The sequence below is a fragment of the Arvicanthis niloticus genome, chromosome X, assembly GCF_011762505.2.
Source record: "Arvicanthis niloticus isolate mArvNil1 chromosome X, mArvNil1.pat.X, whole genome shotgun sequence".
Classification (NCBI taxonomy): Eukaryota; Metazoa; Chordata; class Mammalia; order Rodentia; family Muridae; genus Arvicanthis; species Arvicanthis niloticus.
In genome coordinates, this window is record NC_047679.1 from 24,444,043 (window position 1) to 24,470,033 (window position 25,991).

The following is a 25,991-nucleotide window of genomic DNA, read 5'->3' on the forward strand; positions in this document are numbered from 1 at the left end:
TCACAACCATCTGTAATGGGATCTGATGCCCTCTTCTGGTGTGTCTGAAGACAGCTACAGTGTACTCATATACACATAATAAATAATACTTTAAAAGAAAGAAAATGACTGACTGGAGAGGTGGCTCAGTAGTTAAGAGTACCAGCTGCATTTCCAGAGAGGGCCTGGGTCAGGTTCCCAGCACTCACCTGGCACTTCAAAATCTGTAACTCCAGTCCCAGTAGATCCAATGTCTTCTTCCAGCCTCCTTAGACACTGCATGCATGTGGTACACGGATAAATCCAAGCAAAACACCCAGATAAGCAGGCATAATGGCGTATATTTGTAATCATGGTACTCAGGAGATGAGGCAAGAAAATCTTAGTTTGAAAGTAGTCTGAGCTACATAGCAAGTTTAAGACTAACTCTCACACTGAAACCCTGTTTTAACCCCCCACACCCATGCACGTGTGCACATGCACACACACACAGAGAAACAGAGAAAGAGATCAATCTTTCTTCTTATATAAAAAAAGCAAAATGAAACGTCATGAAACAACCTTGCTTTTTAAAAATAGCAAAAAAATACAAATTAAAAGTGTGATAGTTTTAAAAATCACACATGCCAACATGATGGCTAGCATTACAGGATTTGTTTAAAGTGATTGGTCATTCTGTACAGGTAAGTTGGTTTCTTAATAACATGTGGAAATGAGGTATAAATTGCTTGTTGGATTTAGAGGAACTTGAACTTTCCATTCAGGCATTGCAGTATGTCAGTTGCTGGAGGTGAACGAGTGCTGGTTGTATTGAGCATTACATGAGAAAGACATTAAATCCAAGTTCAGTTGATCTGGAGAATGTGCTTCATTTCTTTTCTGATTCTCGGTGCTAGGTGTTTTCCTTTGCTCTCTTTGTTTTCAGATGCTGATCTGCACATTGAAATCAGTGATGAGAAACACAGAGCTCCCACTTTTCCAGAGAGGGTAGTAAGTCCGGTTTTAAATTATTTTTTAAGGATGGACTATTTGCACACATGTGCCATTCTATTTTGTCCTAATTTATCCTCTCTCTTCTCCCTCACTGCTTCCCTTTCATATTCTGCATGTGCGTTCTATATATTCCATTACTTCTTATTTTCCCTTAAATTTTCTTTCCTCTCTCTTACTTATTTCTGTTTTATTTCTATGATCTATACACATTTATGCACAGACAGACATATGCTTTCATACATACACATGTACACATAGTTCTGAATTTAGGTTTTGTATATGAGAGAAAACTTGCAGCATTTGTCTTTCTGGGTCTGCCTTATTTGACTTAGCATAATGCTTTCCAGTTCCCAGTTTTTCCCTATAAATCTCATGATTTTGTAAATTCTATTGGGCATATGAATAACATTTTTATCTAGTCATCTGTTGATGGACACTTGTGCTTGTTCCATTTCCTTGCCATCGTGAATAGTATAACAATATATGAACAGTATACATGAGTGTGTATTGCTGCTCTAGTTGGGGGCGTAAACCTGGGAAGCAGACCCTAAAAAATGAGGCAGACTAAAGTCTCATGAAATAGCCAACTTTATTCAGAGCATCAGATTATTTACATTCTGAGGGTATTCTGGCAGTTGAATGTCACATGAACAAAGGTCACATGAGTTTAAGTTGTATACGGTCACAAGGAAAACCATGCTTGGAAACTTCTTTGAACCAACAAAAGTAAGATATTGAGTAATCTGAAATAAACCCACTCCTATTTACTATACCTGGGAGGGGCAGGAAAGCACATTCCAAGAACAACCCATACTATGGAGAAACAGAAGTTACAAAACGTTTGCCTTGTTCCCTTGGAGTTATCTTACAAGCTTTCAGAAATCTTCTCACGCAGCTTCATTCACGGACCATGTTCCAACAGGTATGCAATTATCTCTAAGTCAATAGACTAAAAAGTATTTTGCAAATAGGATATGGTAAATAAACCGACAGTTGCCAGATTCAAGACTTGAAAAGGTAGATTTCATACTAACTTCTCAGCAGAGAGAAAAAAACCTATGAGCTATCAGTTATATCTATACTTAGTATTAAATAATGTTTCAAACATAGAACCGTGATAACATTTTATTATTTATTAACTTCTAGCTCTTTTGCTAATCAGTAAACCTATAAATAGCCACCAAAAATGCATTCATGTGAGAGAAATCTTTGCAACGGCATCACTCATAACAGATACTGTTTCTTTACTTAGAAACATGGACAAAACTACCTTGTGAAAGTATCCTGGTGATGAAATGAGAGTCTATGGAATATGAAACATTAAACAGCATAATTCATTTCCTCTGTTATTTACCCCAAGCCATTTAATGCAACTCTCTGCCTCCAGATAAATTCTTAGACAGACTCCATAGTTTGCCAGTCACTGTAGTATGATAAAAATCTCCCCAATTACTGGTCATTAGAACAACCACCAAAGAGAGCTGGGGACAGTGGTATACACCTTTAATCTCAGCACTCAGGAGGCAGAGCCAGGCAGATCTCTGAGTTGGAGGCCAGCCCGGTTGAGAGAGGGGCGGGGGTGGTATTCAGAACAGCCAGGACTACACAGAGAAACCCTGTCTTGAAAACAAAACAAAACAGCAGCAGCAGCAGCAACAACAACAACAACAGCCAGCCTCCAAAGTTTCTCCATCTGCTGCTATAGCTACCTTTTTCTAAGTTACAACTTTTTGCCTTTACCTTGCTCTGGTATGTATGCAGAAACTGGCAGCCTGCTTTGGGGCAGAGATTGTGGGATCACTGGGCCTTCTGACCCTTTCAGGGCAAAGCCAAGTAACAGAATATAATGAAAAAAAAAATGACATACCTACATAGCTATATGTGGTCTTATTATCATCTAGTAGTGATGGCAGCTGCATGAGTTTTCCAAAACATCTTAATCTTATGAGAGAACTGTACCACTTCTCAGCTGAGGGGGCAGATCCAAATGAAACTTTATGACAGGAAAGATGTCTTGACACTCAACCTTTAAAGCATTTGCCAAACCCCAAGCTTTACACTGGGTTATCTCACCTATTTTAGATAGATTCCCTTCAAGATGGTTTCTAACTAACTTGTAACCAGGGATGGGGCCTTTCTACAGAAAAACAAACAATACCTTGACATCTCTAGATCATTAAAATATATGCAACTTACCTGCCTATTTCTTCTGCTAGTAGCCATAGTCTTCTGTTCTTAGGGTTCCCAGGCAAGTGGCAGCCTCTTCAAATCCTAAGAGGTATTTCAAATGACCTCTGGGTTCCCTAGGATGTCATCTGAAATGGTGTCTACGGTGTGTTTTAAGTTCTGGTTATGTTTCTCCTTCTAATAAAAATCCATATCATTTTCCTGAATCAACACAACTGACAAAAGCAACTCATTATAAAAATACATTAGAATTTTATACATCCAGTTTCATGTCCATACAGATTTTCAAAATGTGACATTATTTGGAAACAAGATGTGTTCAAACATAATGTATAGGTCAAGATGTGTTCAAACATAATGTATAGGACGAGGTCATACAGAGCAAGAGTGGATCATAAGGCTGAAGGCTGGTGCTTTTGTAAGACAAAGGGCATAGGGAGATGGATACACAGAGCAGATGGCACCGTAAAGACATATGCAGACACTTCCCCCCACTTTTTCTCCCCCTCCCCCTCCACCCTCATGCACACGTGTGCATATGGGTGTACATGTGCGCAAGTTTGTGTGTGCATGAGTGCACACGTGTGACTACAGTACTTGTAGTACTTAGTAGAAAGAGAATTTTCTGAACTGCGGAGGGGTAACCCTATGGGCATTCTGCTTAGATTACATTTGAATAAATTTATAATGCATTTACCTTTGAAGAGAACCCTTCTTTGAATTTTATCAACGATGGGATCCTTTGTAACAAGTAGTTCTAGGACAGTAAATCCTCAACTCCAGATAAACGATATCCCTGAAACAAAAAAAAAAAAAGAAAGAGAGAGAGAGAGAGAGAGAGAGAGAGAGAGAGAGAGAGAGAGAGAGAAGAAAGAAAAAGAAAATGCAAGAAAAATCAAATTTAGGGTTCATACAGAATGAATTTTTAATTAGAGTCTAATGTACACTCAGAAAAGCACACAAACATGCTCAGCTTGTAAATTTTCAAAAACTGAGCCAATCTGCATAAACACATTCAGATTAAGAAACAGAACATCGGGAAATGCCAGTGGTACTCAGGTTTTATTTCAGTTAGCACATTAGTCAAGAGCAATTGCTACCCAAATAGATAGATGTTCAACTTCATTGATTGTTTGTTTGATTTGCCCAAACACTTCTCACACAGAGATAAACAGACAGACAGGCAGACAGACAGACAGACAGACAGACAGACAGACACTCACAGAGGAGAGATAGATGGATGGATAGATAGATAGATAGATAGATAGATAGATAGATAGATAGGCATAGAGATAGATAGATAGGCATAGAGATAGATTACACAGTAACATGACTGTCTTTTTTGGTTCAGTTTATGAGAGGTTTTATTTTTCAAAGTGGTTAAATTTTATTCTCATTGCATATAGAAAGAATTCTATCATATGGTTATACTACTGAACTGTTTTTTCTTTTTGCCCTAACAAATTACCACAAATTTGGTAGCTTAAAGCAACATAATTTGTTGAGTTATTGCTTCATAGTTCCGAATTTCAAAAGCCTAAAACGGGTCTAGCTCATTGTGTCTTCTGGAAGCTGTAGGGGCAATCTTTGCTTGCTTTGCTCAGCTTTTGAAGGCTGCCATTTGCAGTGGTCCCAGATGCCTTCCTTCATCTTCAGCACTGGAGGGGCAGCAGCTCCTCTGGTCTCTGCCTCTGCTCACATGGACACATGTTCTACCTAATCCTGGCATGGTCTGATCATATCAGGTTCATCTCTGTCTCTCAGAATAATCTCTCCATCAAAAACACCTTAATTTAGTTATAGCCAGCAGAATCTCTTTCACCATGCAAAATATTCAAAGATTCTGCAAGTCAGGACATGGACATCTGGGGAAGCCATTTTTTTAGCCTACTGTAGCTGACAATATATTTTCTATCTTATCATATTGATAATTATTTGACATTTTTCAAATTCTAATTATTCTACTATGGCCATTATTTTTATACATCTTTGGGTTTTTGCTGCTGGATATAGCATATAATTGCTGCTGCTATAGGATATAGACAGCCATCCTTACAACATTCTGCAAACGAGTTTCCAACTAACAAAAGCATGAGTGAACTGTGGCTCTACATCCTTGTTGATGTGTACTATTGTTTCTGTGCCTCCCTCTTTTCTTCCATCTTTCCTCTTTTGTGTAGGAACTGATATATTTTGCTCATGGGTCTGTGTCTCTTTTGTAATATTATAAAATCTCTTGTTTTCCAAAGCTGAAGATTCCAAGGGCAGTTCCTGTTCTCAAAATGGATGCATCATCTTCAAGTGCCATTCCACCTCAATATGACAGCCACTCAAAAAGCTATGGTTCCCAGCCAACCATCAACATACGCTATATTCCAAGGGAAGACTGCCCTGACTGGTGGCAAGTAAGAAAACTGAAAAGGTAAAGCTAAGCATTTAAGCTGACTGCATAGAATATAGAATATCGAATATAGAATACAGAATACAGAATACAGAATACAGAATACAGAATACAGAATACAGAATACAGAATACAGAATACAGAATACAGAATACAGAATACAGAATATGTTTATTGCCCCAATAGCCTCAGACTACAGCCTCAAAGCTGGTAGCTGAACTAGGGTGGTCATCTCCAGAAACATTGGGTACTTGAACCAAAAGAGTAGAGAAGCCAAGCGGCCCCTCTGGAGCTGAGAGTATAGATTTCAATGATCTTATCTAAGATTCCTCATGATAGTTTTAGCATTTTAGTCCTTCCGTTTCTTGCTCTCAATTCCTCCAAATAACTGCCTAATCCTAAGCATAGAATCTGTAAAAGGTCTCCCTTATAAAAAAAAAAAAAAAAAAAAAAAAAAAAAAGGTGCCTTTACATTAGGCTTACTTAGTTCATTCAGGTTTTCCACCAATGATGCTATCCAAACTCAGAATTGAAAGCACATTGAAAGGGAATCTATCTTTGGGGTCTGTTCCATACTTGATGCTCAATAAATGCTTAACAGAATGGCAACCAGATCATGTAGGAAGGGTCAAGTGCTATCCCTTCCTTTTTTTGCTGCCTCAGACTTCAGCCCCACCATACTGTCCACTGCCTGTCATTCTCAGAGATGTCAGCTTCCTTGCCGAGGGCTGTTGATGTCAGTCTCTACACAGAATAAACTCAGAGCAGATCTCTGACATATCATTTATCTCCTTTTATGCTCTTATTCCTTGACTCTTCTCACCCTCACTATTTTTACTTAAAGCAAGTGCCTTACTGTACCAATGATTCAGCCACTGAGTCATGTGGAACCTGAAAAAATGTGAGTATATACCATTGGATTTAAAATGTCTTTTAAAATAATAAATTGTAGTCTTTCACTCTAGGGAACAACTAGTTTCCAAGTGCATTGTCTAGACCTGATTACTGAGGAAAGGCTGCATTATTTGTCATTTGCCCCACGTGCTTATAGATCTGGGCTGGCAAGATGGCTGAGTGCCTGAGTGTTGGGTTCAGGCAGATCACCCCAGATGCTATCAGTTCAATCCCATGTCTCCCATGATTGAAGGAGTGAACTAGCTACTTCAAGCTATTGCAAGTTGTTTCTCTCTGTCTGTCTGTCTCTCTCTCTCTTCTCTCTTTCTCTCTTTCTCTCTTTCTCTCTTTCTCTCTTTCTCTCCTCTCTCTCTCTCTCTCTCTCCTCTCTCTCTCTCTCTCTCTCTCTCTCTCTCTCTCTCTCACACACACACACACACACACACACTGAATGTAAAAATAAAATACAAGGCTAAATAAATTGCTTTGCCTCAATGGAAGTTTTTTACAGAGGATGAAGGCAAACATCTCTCCTTGGGCGTGGGGGAGGCTGGTAGAGTAGGTGAAGAGGAGACATTTTAGAATCAAGGGCATTTAGAATTCTCTAGGCATATCTTAAAACAAAGCCAGAGGATCATAATTTCCTTGCCAAAGCAGCCTGTACCTGTGAATTGTAGTTTAGAGGGGGGAAAGAAAAAGAAAAAAAGGCTGGGCTGTGAAGGCAAACAGAAAATGGGATCTAGATTCCAGACAAAGAAACCTTTGGACCTTAGGAGGAAGTAAGCTGGTCCTCATGCTCTTAAAATGATGGACTGCAGAGGCCTATGCTGATCTTGCTGCTTCATCTGTGTCTAGATGAGTTGTACAAGATTCTTAGCTCCAATCACATCAACAGAGTGGAGAAAAATATACTTAACAAATATGTAAAGGGCAGAGTGTTGAGCATCCACAAGAGAGGCAGAGCAAAGCTAGTCAGGCTGTCTCCTGATCCAGGTTTCCTGTTGCTGAAGTGATTTCGATCGTTACTACCAGTTCTCACTCGGTCAAGAATATTACTTCTCTAAAAGGAGCAAGATGTCAAATAAAGTCATATAGTTAAGACCGATCTGAAACAAATCACTTTGTTACTTAACATTCAATAATCATACATTTATAAATGTACTGTCAACCTCAACAAAACCACACAGTTGTCACCTCAAGGGGGACAAGAAAGAGTTTATTCTGTATATGAGTGGCCTTGTCCCAGCATCAAAAATTGAGGTCACCTCAAATTTCATGTTCTAATGAGACAGCAATTTTATGAAGTTCTCATAGAAACAGAACAAAGAAAGCCATAAAACAAAACATTTTTTAATGGGTGAAAACATAGTGTGTGGGGAGTTATAGCAAAGGGGGAACACCTGTGTTACAGACCTCAGATGTTACCAGATGACTATTTAGCTATGGGGTTTGTAGAAGCTAATGGTTAAGTCTCAAAGAAACCAGCAACAAATGGCTGAACAAGGTGTTCAAAGCAGGCGCTGACTAACTATCCAGTATCATTCAGTACCTATGCCCTCCCAGAATTTTTCACCCCAAACCCTACCCTAAATGTCCACCTTCCAAAGAGAAGCTTCAGCTCTCTTCCCCAAGCTTCTCTATCTCCTATATAACACAGTCATTATGGCTACACTTTGGCCTGGGCTGCTTTGGTTGGTCTGTCCAATCCTGTCTTTCTCTCCCTCTCCTTTCCTCCTCTCATGGTCTGGTTTAGTCTATTGGCCATGTTCACCTTGGAGTCTTCTCTATGCCTGCTTTCTGCCTGGAGCCTACAATAAAAATCTTCTCCGTGCTATATGAGTAGTCAAGTCCTTTTATTTCATGTTTTCAGAGGTCTGTTAATACATTGCAGAGACTTTACTGTCAGTCACAGGTGATATGTTTATAAAAAGAATGAGAATATGTTCTATGGGTGTGTGGTGAGGCATGGGGGAAGGGGATGTCTCAGTGGGCCTATGCTGAGGCATCCATTCCTTATGAGGGACCAGCCACATGACAGTATAGTATAGAATAGAGTTTATTCAGGACATGGGGAAGGGGAGTTAAGGGGGTAGTAGAGGCAGAGAGAGGCAGAGAGAGAGGGAGACAGGAGAAGTAGAGGATGACCATGAACACATGGAGAGGGGGGGAGGGAAGGGGGAAGGGGTGAGGGAACAGAGGGATCAAGAGAGCAAGAGAGCAAGAGCAAGAGAGAGCAAGAAAGAGAGAGAGGAGGGGGCAAGCAGCCCCTTTTATAGTGGGCAAAGCCTACCTGGCTGTTGCCAGGTAATTATGGGGGTGAAGTTCAGACAGAATGCTAATGACAGGGATGATAGGCTCATACACAGAGATGGACAAGGACTGGCTGACAAAAGAACTAAAGATAGCTTGAGATAGATAAAATGAAATTAGGTTCTGGACCTGCAACATTCCAACGTCTCCACAATCACTGATGTTCTAATCTGTTAGCCTTGCAGAAGGGCCAATGGAAGGTATGACTGCTTTCCAGGAACTTCCATTTTCACCACACTAACCATATACCTTTACTTGCAGTGAGGAAGACATTGCCCACAGTAACCAATCGGAAAGAAATATCGTATCTCACAGCACCTCAAAGATGTCATGGTAAATTCAATTGAGATGCTACTTTATACTCATGCAGAAAAAAAAACTAACCACTTTTGAAATAAGTTTGCAATGAGGCTTTACATGCAAGGTAAATATAGTCCAAAATGTCCATGTCATATGCCTCTGAATACATATGTGGCTCTCGCTGAGGTTTCCTTGGTTAAGGTTTTCCTCACACCAATTACATCTATTCTTCAGTCATGAAGTACTCTAGTACTATGATATGCTGCCTCGGGCAACTTTAACAAGAGAGAAAGCAACCCAGAATAAGTTATTCCCTAAGAATAGCTCTGTGCACATCACCAACATTTTGAAAATATTATCATTTTTTTATTTTTATGTGCATGAGTGTTTTGGCTGCATACTTGTAAGTGTACCACATATGGGGAATCTTCACGTGTTTCATAAACTTGCTCTTCTGAAAGAGTCTAAACAACCTGTTTGAATTCCCAGGAGCCTCTCATGTTGAAGAGGTGTTCTCTTCCTGAACTGGCCATAGACTTAGCTTGTAAGTGACTGACTTTTCATTTTGCTGATCCCTTTCCCAAGAGCAAAGGGGAAACTTAGAAGTCTTGATTTTGTCTATGTGCACACAATAACTTGGTTTTGCTATACTAGGCAGTTGTATTGTTTCTTGCTTTCCTTGTTTGTTTGGCATTCATGGTGTTTCTCAAATCTTCTTAAGGGGATTCCCTCAGTCAAGTTCATCCGAAGAACAAGAAAATCTGGATGCTTATGAGTGAGTGTTGAAAGTCTTGTATGTTTTTCTAAAACTAGAATTAGATATTTTTATTTGATTCCTTGAAGACATTAAAACAGATGGCTAGACTCTCAGCAGGCTATATTTACTTGGGTAAATTCATGTGAGGCTCTGGACCATTTTTCTAAACGGTAAGTGGTAACGAGCTCAGTTGTCATCAGTGAGGATGTTTTCCCCAGTCTGGACCATCTAAATATCTGCTGCATATACTCACTGAATTTATCAAGTACTGGATGTTTTCATTTCATAGATAAATAATATAATGGTTTTGCTCATTAGTTAGTTGCTGGATCCCTCTAATCAAGGTAACATTTGAAAGCTCTTACTAAAGCATGTGGAATGATGCATTAATTTCACACAACAGCACACTGAGCTATTCAACATAACAGCATTTATGTCTGTAGAGTCTTATTCATAGGATGACCTCAGTATTTGGCTTACGACTAGGATCTTTGACAGAGAGACAGGTTCCAATAGCCATCTGGTACAAATTCATCTGTGATGAGGAAATAAGAATAAGTGGCCACTGAAAATCTGTCCTTGGGTAAGCCTAAGGTTATGGCCATTTTAAGGTTCTTTCCAAAATTCAGGGTTTCCATCAATCTATAAATACTGACTTTATTGTTTCCTAGACTTAAAGATTTGTGATAATGAAAAAGTAGAATAGTATATCGTATTGTATTTTGCAGTCACCCGACATTTAAAGGACTTTAGAAAGTTTTAGGATTCATATGCACTTTGAGATTCCATATACTTTAGTTCTCTTTTGAATGAGTACTACTATTTGGTTTATTGGTTATGTGTGAAGTGAGAGCTTTTACAATGGACCTGTATGTTTTCTCTTCTCCTTTAACCTATAATCTATCATCAGGTTCTAAGCATAACTGTCACATTAAGGAAGATGTGGTATAGCCTCCATTCTCTTGTGGTTCTGCTTCTTTTCTACATTCTAGCCTCCTATTATAATTAACTTTAGCTATCAACTTGATGGAGACCTGGGAAGAGAGAACTTCAATTGTAGAATTGCCTTCATCAGAGTGGCCTATAAGTATGTCCATGGGGCATTTTCCTGATTCATAATAAGTGAAAGGTTCCACCTCAGCTCACTGTGGACAGTGCCACCCCTGGGCAAGTGGTTCTGGATGCTACAAGAAAGCAGCAAGCCATGGAAAGCAAGACAGTAAGCAGCAATCCTCTGTGATTTCTGCTTCAATACTTGCCTCTGGGAGGAGAGCAAATATTTACATTGTCAAGGCTTAGTCTTTAGCAGGATAGAAGCTCTACCACACTGTCTCCACTAGGTTGAAATAATGTGAGAGATCCACACATTGTGGAAATTATCATAAAAAAAACCTGTCTCCTTCAAAAATCAAAATATTTCTCAAAAGGAACTCAAGACTTATAGAGCTATATGACCCTAATCTATTATTATTATTATTATTATTATTATTATTATTATTATTATTAATTCACTTTACATTTCTCTCATTGCCCTCTTCCTGGTCACTCCCTCCCAGAATTTTCCCTCACCCCCGCCCCCCATCTCCTCCTGTGAGTGGATGGGGGTCCCTAGCTATCCCTCCCTAGGCTATCAAGTCTCTGTGGGGTTAGGCCCATACTCTTCCACTAAGGCCAGACAAGGCAGCCCAACTAGAAGAACATATCCCATGGACAGACAACAGCTTCTGGGACAGCCTCTCTTCCAGTTGTTTGGGACCCACATGGAGATCAGGCTGCATGTCTGCTAAATATATTCAGGGAGGCCTAGGTCCAGCCTGTGTGTGCACTTTGGTTGGTGGTTCAGCCTCCGAGAGCCCCAAGGATGACCCTACATCTTACTTGACATTCCTGTACATCCTATACTGTATGTGCCACTGTCGCTGGATCTTACATTCTTAATTTAATCAGCAATTCAACTTCATTTAGATAAAGGTGGAAACACTGGGATTTAGATGGAAAATCATATTAGAACTAGAGTTGGGCCCCTGATTTTTTGACATTAAATACTGCAAATCCAAAACTAGGCAGAGCCAGGACTGACTGCTGCATGCTCCAGGAACACTCTAAAATCCACAGGATTGTATAATTGAAGTTTCAATTATTCGACATATGACTTTTTCCAATTAAAGCTATAGCTAGACAAATGAAGGCATTTGATGCAAACACATTTTACTCTCAGTTGAAACTGAAGCACTAGTGGGAGGTGTGGCTCAGTGGTCAAGCTTCCTAGCATGCAGAAGGCACACACTGCACAGAGACACCAAGTTTGGGACATAGGCGGCAGGACTGAAGGATGCAGTACCTTTCACTCCCACTGGGGGCAGTACATAGAGAAGACCCTCAGTGACACCCTAAGGAATCCTCACAACTTCAAAATTTTTAAAATGGCAAGTGAACTTCCCAATCCTTGACTGCTTTAGCCCCAGTGAACTACAGAACAATATAGAAGCTAGAATGACTCCCTGTTCAATGGCAAGAATCGCACTGAAGATTTAGTGTCCTGATGGCTCTCTACTGTGTTAAGTGGTCAAAATAAAATGATCAGGATTCTAAACTTTTCCAGCCACTTCATGTCACTGACATTTGCTATCTAGAGTGAGCATCTGTTATTTCCACTTGCTGCTAATTCCAGTGTTTAGGGATAAGGCCCATAACTCATCCTATGTGACTGTGAATGGTGTTGGCACAGTACATGAGACCAGGATCTAGCCAAGATCACAAAGGATGGAGCAGGAGCAAATGACCCAGAAAAGTCCTGCAGTAGGGTGTGATTTGTGGGCCAGCTCATACTCTCCTTTTTTGGAGCTCAGATCTTGAGGCTATAGATTGTGGTTGATATCACCCCTTTTTGAGGAGAGGGCTGGCCTAAAATTGAAACCAAGAGACAGAAACAAGAGTTGAAGGAGTCTAACAACAGGTTCTGTGTTACTAACTATGCTGATCTCATTGTGGCTTCCCCGATGCACATACTGTGTAATCAGATCAAAGAGTTATCCTTGAACATACTGTCTCCATTAGGCAATTCCCCCAAACACAGTAAGTTCTTGGCCCATAGTTGTTCAGTCCCATGGATCTTCTATAAATGATTTCAAATAGCAGAATCATTCAGAAACAGCACTGATCCATTTTCTCTGGTGTCCTTGGGAGAGAACACTTGTCCCAGAGGTCAAACAGATGCAGCAGCTACTGTGCTTCCTATTTTGGTTCTTTTCTTTTAAGGACCAGAGAAAATCCTGGGTGATTTTCATCTTGCTTTCAACATAGTGTTATCAATATCCTTTCTCCCTCTGAATCTTGATCTGGCATCCAACAATGATCTTTTACACTCAGAAAAAAAAATGAATACTGCAAGACTCTGCAGTAGCCTTCCTTCAAACACTTCTGTGGGGATTTTCCTTTCTGGAGTACACAGGCTGACTACAGCAGACACAGGACCTCCTTCAGGCCTATGCACACGTCACCCTGCAGCTTGTCCTTATAATACCGGGGCATGGCTAGCCCCGCTGCCCTCACCACACCAGATCACAGTCTTCAGTCCAGTTATTTTTTTTAAACAAAAAAACCCTACTTGACTTTCCCACATATCTTTGCCTCCTGTCTGGATATCATCTTAGATGTTTATCTCTTCCTGTTTAGAAGAAATAATTTAAAAGCATTTTCTTCAAGACTAGTTAATATAAAATATGCTTTTATTGAGTTATTAAAATAAACGATTGGGTTGAAAGACAAGAGTGTTTATCTTTGGCTACCCTGGCTTTCTCATTGCAATCATCATGGATCTAATCTCTTGTCCTTGTTCAAAGAGTGAAATGTAGACTAGCTAGGACCTAGAAGAAATCTAGCAGCCTACTCACAATTTGATATTACCTAGACATCACTCCAGAAGTAGAATTGGGAGATAGAGACTAGGAATTTGAGTTTTCAAAAATAGTATCAGGTAATACTGTCCAATAATTAGATTTGAAAATCCATGTTATAGGCTGATGCCTCATTTTACAGACTCAAAAGTTGAGGGACAAGTTGTATAATTTAAAAATTATTACTTCTCAAATCCAGAATTCTTTTACAGCTGGTTTGCTGGGAATATCTCCAGGTCACAGTCTGAGCAGTTACTGAGACAAAAGGTAAATTAGAACGTTTTCCTCTACTCACCTCAATGTGTGTGTGTGTGTGTGTGTGTGTGTGTGTGTGTGTTAAGCATTCATTCCTACGGCTAAACTATACTTGTAGCCAAAGAATATCTGTCTCTGGCTAGTCCCAGGATGAATGCATTTCTCTGAGAAACATTTTTGCTAATGTTTCAACTCACCATGGTATTGGCCTTTGGGTTACTAGCATCTCCTGATGCCTAACTCTACCTGTATAATGAATCACCTCAAGCTGTAGGAGCCGCTCTGTTTACCAAGAGGCTTGCTGTCTCTTTGCCATGTACTCAACAAACTTTTATTTGAAAATGAATAAACCACCCTAAAACTTAGTGTCCTGAAACAAGATTTGTATCTCTCACAATTCTGTAAGTCAGCTCATTCAGGCGAATGTTTTGCTGATGGATGACTGAGGGTCAACTGGGGTGCCATAGTTCTTCCTTGTATGGCCTCTCCAAGCATCTGATTTGGGCCCTCATTATAGAATAGAAACTATTCAAAGAGGACAAACTCAGTAGTGCAAATACTTAGGGAGCCTCTGCTTTGGCAACATTGGCTAGTGTCCCATTGAAAGTCACATGTCGCAATCCAGAGTCAAGGCAGGAGAAGATAGCACAGAATCACAAATAGGAGAGATGATTCCATTTTTTCAGTGCTGGAGATGGAACCCATATGATAGTGTATGCTAGGCATGCCTCCCTAGTTATTTTTCTACTGCTATGAAGAGATGCCATGACCAAGGCAACTTATATAAGAAAGAGTGCATTTCAGAGGGTTAATCCATGACCAGTCTTGGTGGAGAACATGACATCAGGGAGGCAAGCATGGTGCTGGAGCAGCAGCTGAAAACTTACATGTTGAGACAAGCTTGAGACACAGAGAGCCAACTGGAATGGTGCAGGCTTTTGAAACTTCAACCCCCACACCAGTAACACAGCTCCAAACAAGGCCACACTTCCTAATCCTTCCCAAACAGTCTACCAACCAGGAACCAAGCATTCAAACACATGAGCATGTGGGGGCCATTCTCATTCAAAACAACACACTGTACTATAAACCCTTATATACATTTAGCCCAAGAAAAATAACTTGATGTGAGTTATCCATGGAATTACTTTTCTCATCTGGATTTCACTGCTCATTAGCACCTAAACCAGAGCACAGAAGATGTGATATGAAATTAATTTACTTAATTTTATTGCTAATTGATATGAACTTACCTATAGTAAATTCTTTTGATCTATTAAAATGGTATGTTGCTACAATTCAGTCTAATAAACCATTAAAGACACAAATTATGTTTCAAGATGTGCTCAACAGAATATGATAGACCACTTGGCAAGTTGTTATATCCATAGTTTATTGTGCTTTTTCTGAATTTGGCTCTGGTTACAAATTGGCATAAATCCTTGAGAAAGATAAACACCTCTACTTTAACAAAGTGTTTATTCTTCATTGCTAATTTTCTCAAACATTTTCAGAATATGATATAGTGATATATCATATACAGCAATTTTATATATCAAGAGAATATATAATCTATATAATATATAATACATAATACATGATATGTGATATATGATACATGATACATGATATATAATTAATAGATAATATATATATAAATACCTAAATAGGGAAACATTAAACTTTCATAAGTATAAAACCGAAATATTTTTTAGAAAGTTGCAAATTATCTAAAAAAAAAGAGTTCACACAGGATGAATCTATAAAGATATTGACTTGGGTGAGGATAAAACTCAAAGGTTTTTTGCTTAGCAAAGGTCAGGCCCTGGTTTCATCCCCAGAACTAAAAGAGAAAAGCAGAAGGAAGGGAGAGAAAGGGGAGGAAAGGAACTGAGTGAGAAACGGAAAGAGCTAAGCTGTAGGACACTTCTGTGCTAACTGTTGGGTAACCTGTCCCTTTGCTGACATTTAAAGTGCATCTAAAAATATTTTTTGCTTACTGCCTATATAAAAATCATTTTCAAAAATAATGACCATTATTTCTCCTTTTCAGGGAAAAGAAGGAGCATTATGGTTAGAAATTCCAGCCAGATGGGAATGTACACAGTGTCCTTATTTAGTAAGGCTGTAAAGTAAGTACAATGTAGACTTATTTCCTTTTTCCTCTTGTGACTGTTGCTTGAAAACAATGATCATTTATATTTTATATTTTGAGCTAAGACATCACTCTTGAACTCTGGAATTTGGGATTGATTATGGCCCAAATCCATATGTATTTGTGTTGATTATGGCCATTAGCCATTGCCTTCCTACCCTCTACTTATAAAAAGTTTTACTCTGAGTGACCTTCTCCTGTCCACCCCAGACAAGGCAGAGTGCTGTTAGTACAGCACACCTCCATAAACATTTATTGAAATAACAGTGTTGGTCCATTGGAGTCAGCCCTAAGCATAGTAAGAGAAACATACAAATGGTGATAGCACTTCTAAACTCACAACCCAACCTGCCTGCTGAGCAGAAAAAGCTTGCCCCAGTGCCCAACTCTCAGTGAGCCTTTCCTGTGGGGTTAAATCAAGGGATCTGTGTTTTCTACGTATTTTTCATCTGCCTGCCTGCCTGTCTGCCTGTCTGTCTGCCTGCCTGCCTGCCTGCCTGCCTGCCTGTCTGTCTGTCTGTCTGCTGGCCTTTGCAGGTAAGAGTTCTAGTTTAAAGTCAAACTTCTCTTCCCATTTCAGGCCTTTATTATGTTGAACATGTTTTTTAGCCTGTTGTGGACCTCAACTTCCTCATTGCAAAGGGATGCATAATAATGATTTTTAATGCATTCAAAGCAACAAGGTGTTGTTAAATAAAATAGCAATGGTTACTGCAAATTAGGCCTGTGACCAATTACACATGGTTAAAATTACTTTCCGCATTCACATCAGTAGTACTTGTTCAAAGATTGTGTGTCCATCCAACAGGGAGCCACAGAATTTAAATTCACCAAGCTAACAATGGCTTTAAGGTGGCCAAATGTCAACTGAAAGCCATAATTAAAGTGGTACAATCCTGTACTACTTAGTATCTGTAGTTCAATGAATTTGGATTGCCGTGCAAGGGCTTGTGTTATAATTACTAGCCACTTGGATGTGTTTTGTCTAATGTTTTAACAGAGCTAGTGAATAAATTCAGGTTTACCTTTTTTTTTTATGACTTTTCTGTTCTATGAATGAAATCACTTAATCCACGTATTATATCAGGATACTGTCTGGCACACAGTAATACCAAATGAATGAATGATTATTGTTAATGGTGTTGCTTTTAATAAAGAGTAGTTCTGTCTACTCTTGAATGCCTGACCTCTGGGTGTGTAAGACTTCCCAGTGTCATCTCGCCAAAGCCATCATCATCAGGAGCTCCCTCCAGAAGTTGATTTCCTTGAGACAGAGCCTCACTTTATAGCCTCCAACTCTTGAGCCTCTGCCTTTGTGTTCCCAGTGCTGTGATTACAGGTATGCTCCATCCAGAAATTTATAAGTCACTTCCCATGGGCTAGTACCTCTTGTATTCCTTGTAAAGCCCCTCCAGAGTAAATAGGACCCTTTACAGATGAAGATATTGGGGTTCAAAGAGAGCTCTTAAAGTCTAGCCCATGAGGCAGAATAAGCGACCAATCTGACGCTAGGTTACCAACAACCAAATAACCAAGTTATATTCTTTTGTCCATACGAGTGTCTCCGAAACTCTCAGTGTTTTGGGGATGGGATAAACTGACAGTGAATTGATATGGGCCATTTGAAAGAAATATTTCTTAACAGCTAGATTGAACGACTTGTGTAAATATGTGCCCCACCCCACACAGCATGCATATGTTTGTAATAATTAGATGATAAAGATATTTATTTTGAGATTTGTTTTTTACAGAATACCTACTTCCAATTTGAAATAACAGAGTGAATCTTGAATGGCCATATAGCATTTGCCAATACCAGAATCCATGCCGCTAATAAGCACATATACTAGATTTTACATGGCCATTGGCTGAAACAAATCTAACAACTAGAGAACATGCTATTGACTAAGCATCAAAACACCTATGGCCCTCTGAATAGAGGCAAATGAAATGTCAGATGTTCCCTTCTTTGAACTTTATCAGCCCAGATTCATTTTTGAAGTTGATCCAGTAGAAAATTATTAAATAGATAAGGAATTAAATGAAAGCAATATCCCTTTTAAAATAGTTTTGAGGTTATAATTTAATTACATTTCTCCCTTGCTTTTCTTCCCTCCAAACCCTCCCACATACTTGTCCCCAATCTCCTCAAATTCATGGTCTCTTTCTTCAGCAATTGTTATTACATGCATATATGTATACATATATAGTCCTAAATGTCACTTGTTGAGCTTAGTCAGGATTTCTATTGCTGAAACAAAATGCCATGGCCAAAAAGCATCTTGGGGAGAAAAAGGTTCATTTGGCTTGCACTTCCATATCACTGTTCATTATTGAAGGAAAATAGGGCAGGAACTCAAACAGGGCAGGATCCAGGAGGCAGGAAACTGATGCAGAGACCATGGAGGGGTGGTGCTTACTGGCTTGCTCCCCATGGCTTGCTCAGTCAGCTCTCTTATAGAACCCAAGACCACCATTGCAGAGATGGCACCACGCAGAATGGGCTGGGCCCACCCCTATTCATCACTAATTGAGAAAATATCTTACAGCTGGATCCCATGGAGGCATTTTCTCAACAGAGCCTGTTTCCTCTCTGATGACTCTAGTTTGTGTTAAGTTGACACAAAAACCAGCCAATATAGCCCATATAATGTTACTTGTATGTATGTTTCCAGGGCCAAACGTTAGGCATTCGATAACCAATTGATGTGGTCTCCCTGGAGGAGGACCAGCTTTCCTCAGTTGCCTGGAGTTCTTTGTGTAGGGCTGAAGCCTCATGGGCTTTCCCCATCTATTTTGGCATGTTCACTGGTGTCATTCTTGTCCAGCTCACACTTGGGCAGTCAGGTTTGTGAGACTTCGTTCATATAGCTTCTGATCTTATCAGGAGACACAATCTTACAGCAAACTTTCTGATCCTCTGGCTCTTACAGTTCTCCAATTACCCCCCCTCCAAAATGTTCCCTGAGCTTTGTCTTAAGGTGAAGGAGTTTTTAATAGATATGTCCATTGAGATTGGGAAAGCAAAACCCCTTAATGAAATGTCATCAACTCATACTGACACCACCAGCAGATCAGCCATTTGTAACACAGAGAAATGCCCTTTCTTCTCCTGTGGCATTGTTCTTGTGTGGCAAGTATTGTGTAACACACACACACACACACACACACACACACCACAACCTCATCCAATCTTTATAAAAACCAGAGGAAGAAGCCAGTGAGCGGTAGAACTGAACTCTGCAATCTAAGACAGGTTTCTCATTCCTGATTAACTTTAATTATTGTACATAAATTCATTGCAATATTGTAAAACTGGAGGAAACAAAATGTTTTTCTTTTGTGAGGGAAGGTTTGTTTGTTTGTTTGTTTGTTTGTTTGTTGAGACAGGGTTTCTCTGTGTGGTCCTGGCTGTCCTGGAACTCACTCTGTAGACCAGGGTGGCCTCAAACTCAGAGATCCACCTGTCTCTGCCTCCCAAGTGCTGGGATTAAAGGTGAACACTATCACTGTCTGACCCAGAAGAAAATGTTTTATGTGGAAAGTATATGCAATGCACTTATTGGATCATAACATGGTCTGACACATAGAAAATGCCTGCTAAACTGATGGTAAGAACTAGTATTCCTGCTGCTCGGAAAGAGGAGGAGTTCTAGATATTTAAGTATGGCATGATCCCCATGCTTTTCTTCCTGCATGCCCCATTCCCAGAGGAACTCTAGGGTAAGAATACAAACAACCTAATCATTTTTTGCCTACACAATTTCTCCCAATTATTACCTAAAAGGAGAATTTATGCTGTCACATGATCCTAAAGAATGTCAAGGCTCGTAGCCATCAAAGACAGATTCTGTAGCTTCTCTTGTTATATATTCTAAGGGAGGAACAGTACGTGAAATTAATTTTCCCCCAAATTATTATTTGTTAACTGTGCTGGGGGCACTCATGTGTGGAGGTCAGAGAACAATTTGTGAAAGTCAGTTCTGTCTTTCCAGCATGTATATCATAGAAACTGAACTCAGACGGTCATAGTTGACTGTAGGAACATTTACTCACTGAGCCATGTGGCTAGCACCTCAAGTTGAAATTTATTGTGCATGAATTTTGTATACCCACAAAGGACACACTGAGTTCAGAGAGGATCGTTCTTCCATAATTACTGACTGTCATGGATGCTTTCAGAGAAACACCAGATGTCAAGTTTGAGTAACCATCCCTGTCTTCCTATTCCCCAATTTGTAAATAGATTCAAAATAATTATCCACTCATTATTTCATCAAAATTTTGTTGTGTGTTTAAAACTTTCTAACATTGTCTTTCTTCCTTACTAGTGATAAAAAGGGAACTGTCAAGCATTACCACGTGCATACCAATGCCGAAAATAAATTATACCTGGCCGAAAACTACTGCTTTGATTCCATTCCAAAACTCATTCACTATCACCAACATAATTCAGCAGGTAACTTCTTTCTCTTTTTTTCCCTTTTATGGGCCCTCACATATAAATGTCAGCTTTCTTGGATATCACTGATCCTGTTAATAGTCTTGATTAATAGGATACCAAGAGATGAGGGAAAATGCTATCAATCTCTGTCTGTTATGATTTGTAGCTCACACCTCCTCAAATATAACACAATACACTCTATAAAACTAGAAGGAATAAGATTGATTAAGTTGAGCGGGTTAAAAGTTCTTTTTCTTTAGATTTTATCTATAATTTTTAAAAGTGTGTGTGTCTGTCTGTCTGTCAGTCTGTCTTGTGGGCATGAATGCAGTACCCACAGAGACCAGGAGAGGGCATCATATCCTCTAGAGCTGCAGTTACAGATGGTTGAGAGCCACCTGGTGTGAGTGCTGGGAACCAAGCTCAGGTCCGCTGAAAGAGCATACAGTGCTCTTAACCACTAAACCTTATCTCTTCAGGCCTAGAAGGAAAATTGTTTTAATAAAACTTTATTTCTAGAGGTTTTTTTTCTAGACCATAAAAGCAAGTTGATTATAAAATTCACATATTAGAAAAATGAGCATCATTGAATTGGTAACTTCTCAGTACAGGATAGTGTCAATCATGATATATTTTTGTATATGGATGATAATAGTTGTTATATAAGAATTACATATTCATAAACATTACACTTTACAGAGATAAAATCATTATCCACATACTATTCAATTTATCTTCCTTACTAACCCTAACTCAGAGGACTTTCCATGCAATTATCCATGGCTTACCTTGTTCTCTTCAACAACTGTGTATAATTCTATTGCATTTTGTAGTAACCTTCTGGTGGTCAGCAGTGGTTCATGTGTGATATTTTATATTTTAATGGATATTTTATTACACAGTGCTGCACATATAGCTGTGTACATTTGCTTGAATGATTCTATCCCTAGTTTTACAAAGGCTATGGGCATTTAAAAATGTGAAGTTGTTAAATGGTTTGCAAAAGTGTACAATCCTACTAGTAACAATTTTTTATATTAGATATGAGCTACTGTTTTCTCTTAAAATATTGCCTAGGAGATGAGTATCCCAATTTTCAGCAATAAGTTTCTATGGGAGAGTAGTATATGCTGTGCATATGTTTGTGTGTATGTGCATGTACATATGTACATGTGTGTGTAAAGGCTTGAAGTATGTGGTAGTTTGATTGAGAATGGCCCCACGGGCTCATATTTTGAACGTGTAGTTGCTAGGAAATGGAACTATTTGAAAGAATTAGAAGGATTAGGAGGTGTGGCCTTGTTGGAGGAAGTTTATTACTGGCAGGTGGGCTTTGAGGCTTCAAAAGCCTATACAAAGGCCTAGGTGCTCTCTCTCTCTCTCTCTCTCTCTCTCTCTCTCTCTCTCTCTCTCTCTCGGCCTATGGATCAGGATGTATGTCGCTCTCAGCTACTGCACCAGCACCTTCCTTCATGTCACCATGCTTCTCATCATGATAATGGGCTAAACTTCTGAAACTGTAAGCCAGCTCCAATTAAATGCTTTCTTTTATAAGAGTTACCATGACAGGGTCTTGTCACAGCAATATAACAGTGACTAAGACAAGGTCAATATTGGGTGCCTTCCTCACCTTATTTTTTGACGCAGCATGTCTCACTGAACTTGGAGCTCAATGAGTTGGTTAGTCATCAGTCTCCAGGGTTCTGTCTGCCCCTGCCTTCTCAGTGCTAGCATTAAAGATGTGCGCCACGGTGCTGGATTGTTACATGGGTAATGGGAATCCGAACTCATTTCCTTATGTTTCTGCTTCAAGCGCTTTACTAATTGTGCCAGTACTAAATGTACTAACTGTCCCAGGTCTGTAACAGCATTCATGACAGGAAGTGACTTGGTGAATTTTCAATAGTGAATGAAAGTAAGCCATGGGTCTGAGTTTAAGCAGTGCTACCATGTCTGACTTGATTTCAATTCCATTTTGGTTCTTGTTTGTATTTTTTTCTCGAATTTTTTCAATTGTTTATCTTAAAAAATAGCATTTCTTGGGAATGTTATTATACAAACAGTTATCTCTCAATAAATAATTTTACCTTAAAGGATACACAAGATATAAAAAAAGGTATTAAAATGTTGATTTATCATTATGTTTTCATTAAATCTTCAGTTTATTCCTGTATTTTATGATTCACACAATGGTTATTATAGCAGCAGTTGCACATATACATATTTCAGAGGAAGACATTAATTTCTAATTTATTTTTAATTAAAATATTTTATCACAAAGACATTACATTTCTAATAGAAAGCATAAGATACAAAATACTTTTAAAATAATCATAATTTCTCATACATATGTATATTTACATATGCATAAACATACACATTTCTATATAGACATTCATATGCTTTGCAAAATAAAAACTTATATTATGGATGCTGGTATTTATTTCTGCTGATTAAAGGTATGGTATTGAAAACATATGAAGAACACTCTTAAACAGAAACAAATACCTAAATAGGATGGAAGAGAAAATGCATGAGTGGTAAAAACCATCCTATGCTTAAAGCAATAATCATTTACTCTTTTGAGTGGTTTCTTTCAAGACACTATCAGCATGATTATTTTAATTCAACTTTACCATAAATACATGTAAATAAAAATGGCTCAAGCATTTAACATAAATGGGAAATAGATTTAATTTTAAGATTGCTTGTTTTATATGTAACTATGTATGTTTATTATATGAGGTTTCTCAGATTTATGTGCTATTAAAATGCATAGGTAATTGTAGGACCAACAAAAAGATAGCAAAATATGAATGAGAAAAAAATGTTATGTAAAAGAGTCCACCTAACACCTAGTCCCTGCGGAATTTCACACAAAGTAACTGGCTCTTTTAGATTTTTGCTTTGCATTACGTGAATGTGTTGGCTCAAGCCACTGAATACAAGGACTGGATGAATACACTCAGCATTGATTCTCTTTCTGTATCACAACACCCAACGACCCACATTTCCAGCTTACTAGGAGAGTGTGAAGTGATTCTATGTAACATCATGATGATGATGATGATGATGATGATGATGATGATGATGATGATGGTGATATAATATTTTGCTGATTCCATTGCAGGCATGATCACACGGCTCCGCCACCCAGTGTCAACCAAGACCAACAAAGTCCCAATGTCTGTGGCTCTGGGAAGTGGTATGGACACACCCCTGGGCTCTTAAACTCCATTTCTCACCATTTGGGGTTCAAACGTGTTCTAACTGACACACAGTAGATGGCAGAAAGGAAGTCCCTGTTGAGACTGCACCAGGGAGATATTTAGTCTAATTTATATCATTAATTAAAAAAAAAAACCCTTTATCCACACCTAACTCTGTGATCTCCCCAGAGTTAGCAAAACAACAGCTTATTCCTACCAGCCATTGCCATTTGCAACCAGCACCCCTTACCTGACCTTTCTTTGTCCTGGATTCTATGCCTGCTTCTATTTGGAGCCAGTCCTCAACTCTGTGTCTTTAGGGTAATAATATCCACCTTGATGACAGCTTAATTCATTTTATACAAAAAAAATCTAACAATGTTTTAGCAACCTAAGAGCATTAAGCACATTTTGATATTAACTATCTCTAAGACACTCCCAGTGTGTGTGTATGGGGTGGGGGGCGGACTTCATTTTGACTTTTTGTGTCAGGAAGTGCAGCTGCATTGAGAACATCATTTTCCTGTGATATGGTCATGAAATCAGTTCACTGAGGATTTTTTTTTTTTAATTTTTAACTTGAAATGATGTTTTACTGTTCTTCATTTTGTGGATACACACATCTGATCGCTGAAGAAATCGCTTTGGTAGTCATTGGCACAGCTTCTAAGGGGTCTGCCTTGCTTCATTAGGAATTTGGGAACTGAAAAGAGAAGAGATTACCTTGTTGAAGGAGCTGGGCAGTGGCCAGTTTGGAGTGGTCCAGCTGGGCAAGTGGAAGGGGCAGTACGATGTGGCTGTAAAGATGATCAAGGAGGGCTCCATGTCAGAAGATGAATTCTTTCAGGAGGCCCAGACCATGATGTAAGTTTCTCCACAGGAATGACAATGTTAAATCTCCATAGAAGAACATTTAGATTAGCGGCCCCTGTCCCTAACACTTGCAAAACCTGGCATATGTTGTGCATTTAATATTTAGGAGTTATATTTTGGCCTAATTGTTAAATAAAATCAATGTTATATTTTGCCCTACAGAGATGTTGAATAAAACTAATGTTATGTTCCTAATTTGACAAGTTGGCCTCTATAACACCTTGAAAGCCCGTATTTGAATTTAGAATATTTCTGACTCTATTGAGAAAATAGCCCGTGGCCTCTGTGCCTTTAGACTCTCTACCCTTGTTCTTTCTCCTGCTCACAACTTTTTCCTGTGCTACAAAGAGCCTTAGTCGTTATAAGTAGACACAGCACTCAGTATATCCAATTCCCTTCACATCTCCCACAACTATGCCTTAACCAATGGTACTTGTTAGGAGTAGCATGGCTCGCATGTGAAGGAACAGAGTCAAGTATGGTCTTCAGAAGTCCTGGAGTGGGCAAGCCCTTCATCCTTAGAAATACTTCTATCCCAGGTAGAATAGAGTGGCTGGTCACTTTTTTAGAAAACTAATCAGGGAGAATTAGAAAGTGTTACAGCAGGGCCTTGGTCAGGAGATGCTCAGTCAGTCAAGTGCTGGCTGTGCAAGTGTGAGTTCATAGTTTGAGCCCATGTAAAAAAAAGATGTGCATGGTGATACATGCTTGTAGCCCCAGAACTGTGGAGGAGGAGCAAGAGGAGAAGGAGACAGGGGAGAAGGAGGTAGAAGAATAGGAAGAGGAAGAGCAGGAGGAGGAGGAAGAGAAGGGGAGGAAGAGACAGTGGAGAAGGAGGTGGAGTAAGAGATGGAGGAGGAGGAAGCAGGTGGATCTTTGGAGTTCACTGTTCAGTCAACCTTATCTAATAGATGCATCTAAGGTGCCAATGAGAGACCCTGTCTTAAATAAGAAAAAAAAAAAAAACAATGTAGATGACTCCTGAGGAGTGACAGCTAAGGCTGATTTCTCTCCTCCACTACACACACATATACAAAATACTTAAAATTTACAGATCCTAACCTACTTCTATTGCTGTGATAAAGACCATAACCAAAAGCAACTTGGGGAGGAAAGTGTCTATTTGGCTTACATATCTACATCTATTGAAAGAACTGTTCAACAGTTTACTGAGACATCTTTAGAAGCGAATACACCAGTGTCCATTTCCTTGGTAACTCCTTTTAAACATCAAAGGAGACAGGGAAGTTGTAATAAGCCCCTCTACTGTAACTGAAAGATTGTTCAAAAGTAGAGGTGCTATATGAATACAGGCCTTTGTCCAAGGCTGTTTTCATG

At 39.2% G+C, this 25,991-nt stretch overlaps 1 protein-coding gene and 1 pseudogene across 1 annotated transcript in view; one reads left to right on the plus strand and one right to left on the minus strand.

Annotated features, from left to right (window-relative positions):
- Nucleotides 1-25,991, plus strand: part of Bmx (BMX non-receptor tyrosine kinase) — a 55,953-nt gene that overhangs the window by 17,642 nt on the left and 12,320 nt on the right. The window contains exons 6-15 of the mRNA XM_034485389.2: nt 905-969; nt 5,409-5,581; nt 9,026-9,097; nt 9,786-9,839; nt 13,930-13,984; nt 14,420-14,430; nt 16,036-16,104; nt 20,459-20,586; nt 23,702-23,776; nt 24,473-24,644. Of these exons, the coding sequence (XP_034341280.1) occupies nt 905-969; nt 5,409-5,581; nt 9,026-9,097; nt 9,786-9,839; nt 13,930-13,984; nt 14,420-14,430; nt 16,036-16,104; nt 20,459-20,586; nt 23,702-23,776; nt 24,473-24,644 (874 nt within the window). The remainder of the gene's footprint in view (nt 1-904; nt 970-5,408; nt 5,582-9,025; nt 9,098-9,785; nt 9,840-13,929; nt 13,985-14,419; nt 14,431-16,035; nt 16,105-20,458; nt 20,587-23,701; nt 23,777-24,472; nt 24,645-25,991) is intronic.
- Nucleotides 13,105-13,352, minus strand: LOC117694201 (cytochrome c oxidase assembly factor 5 pseudogene; annotated as a pseudogene).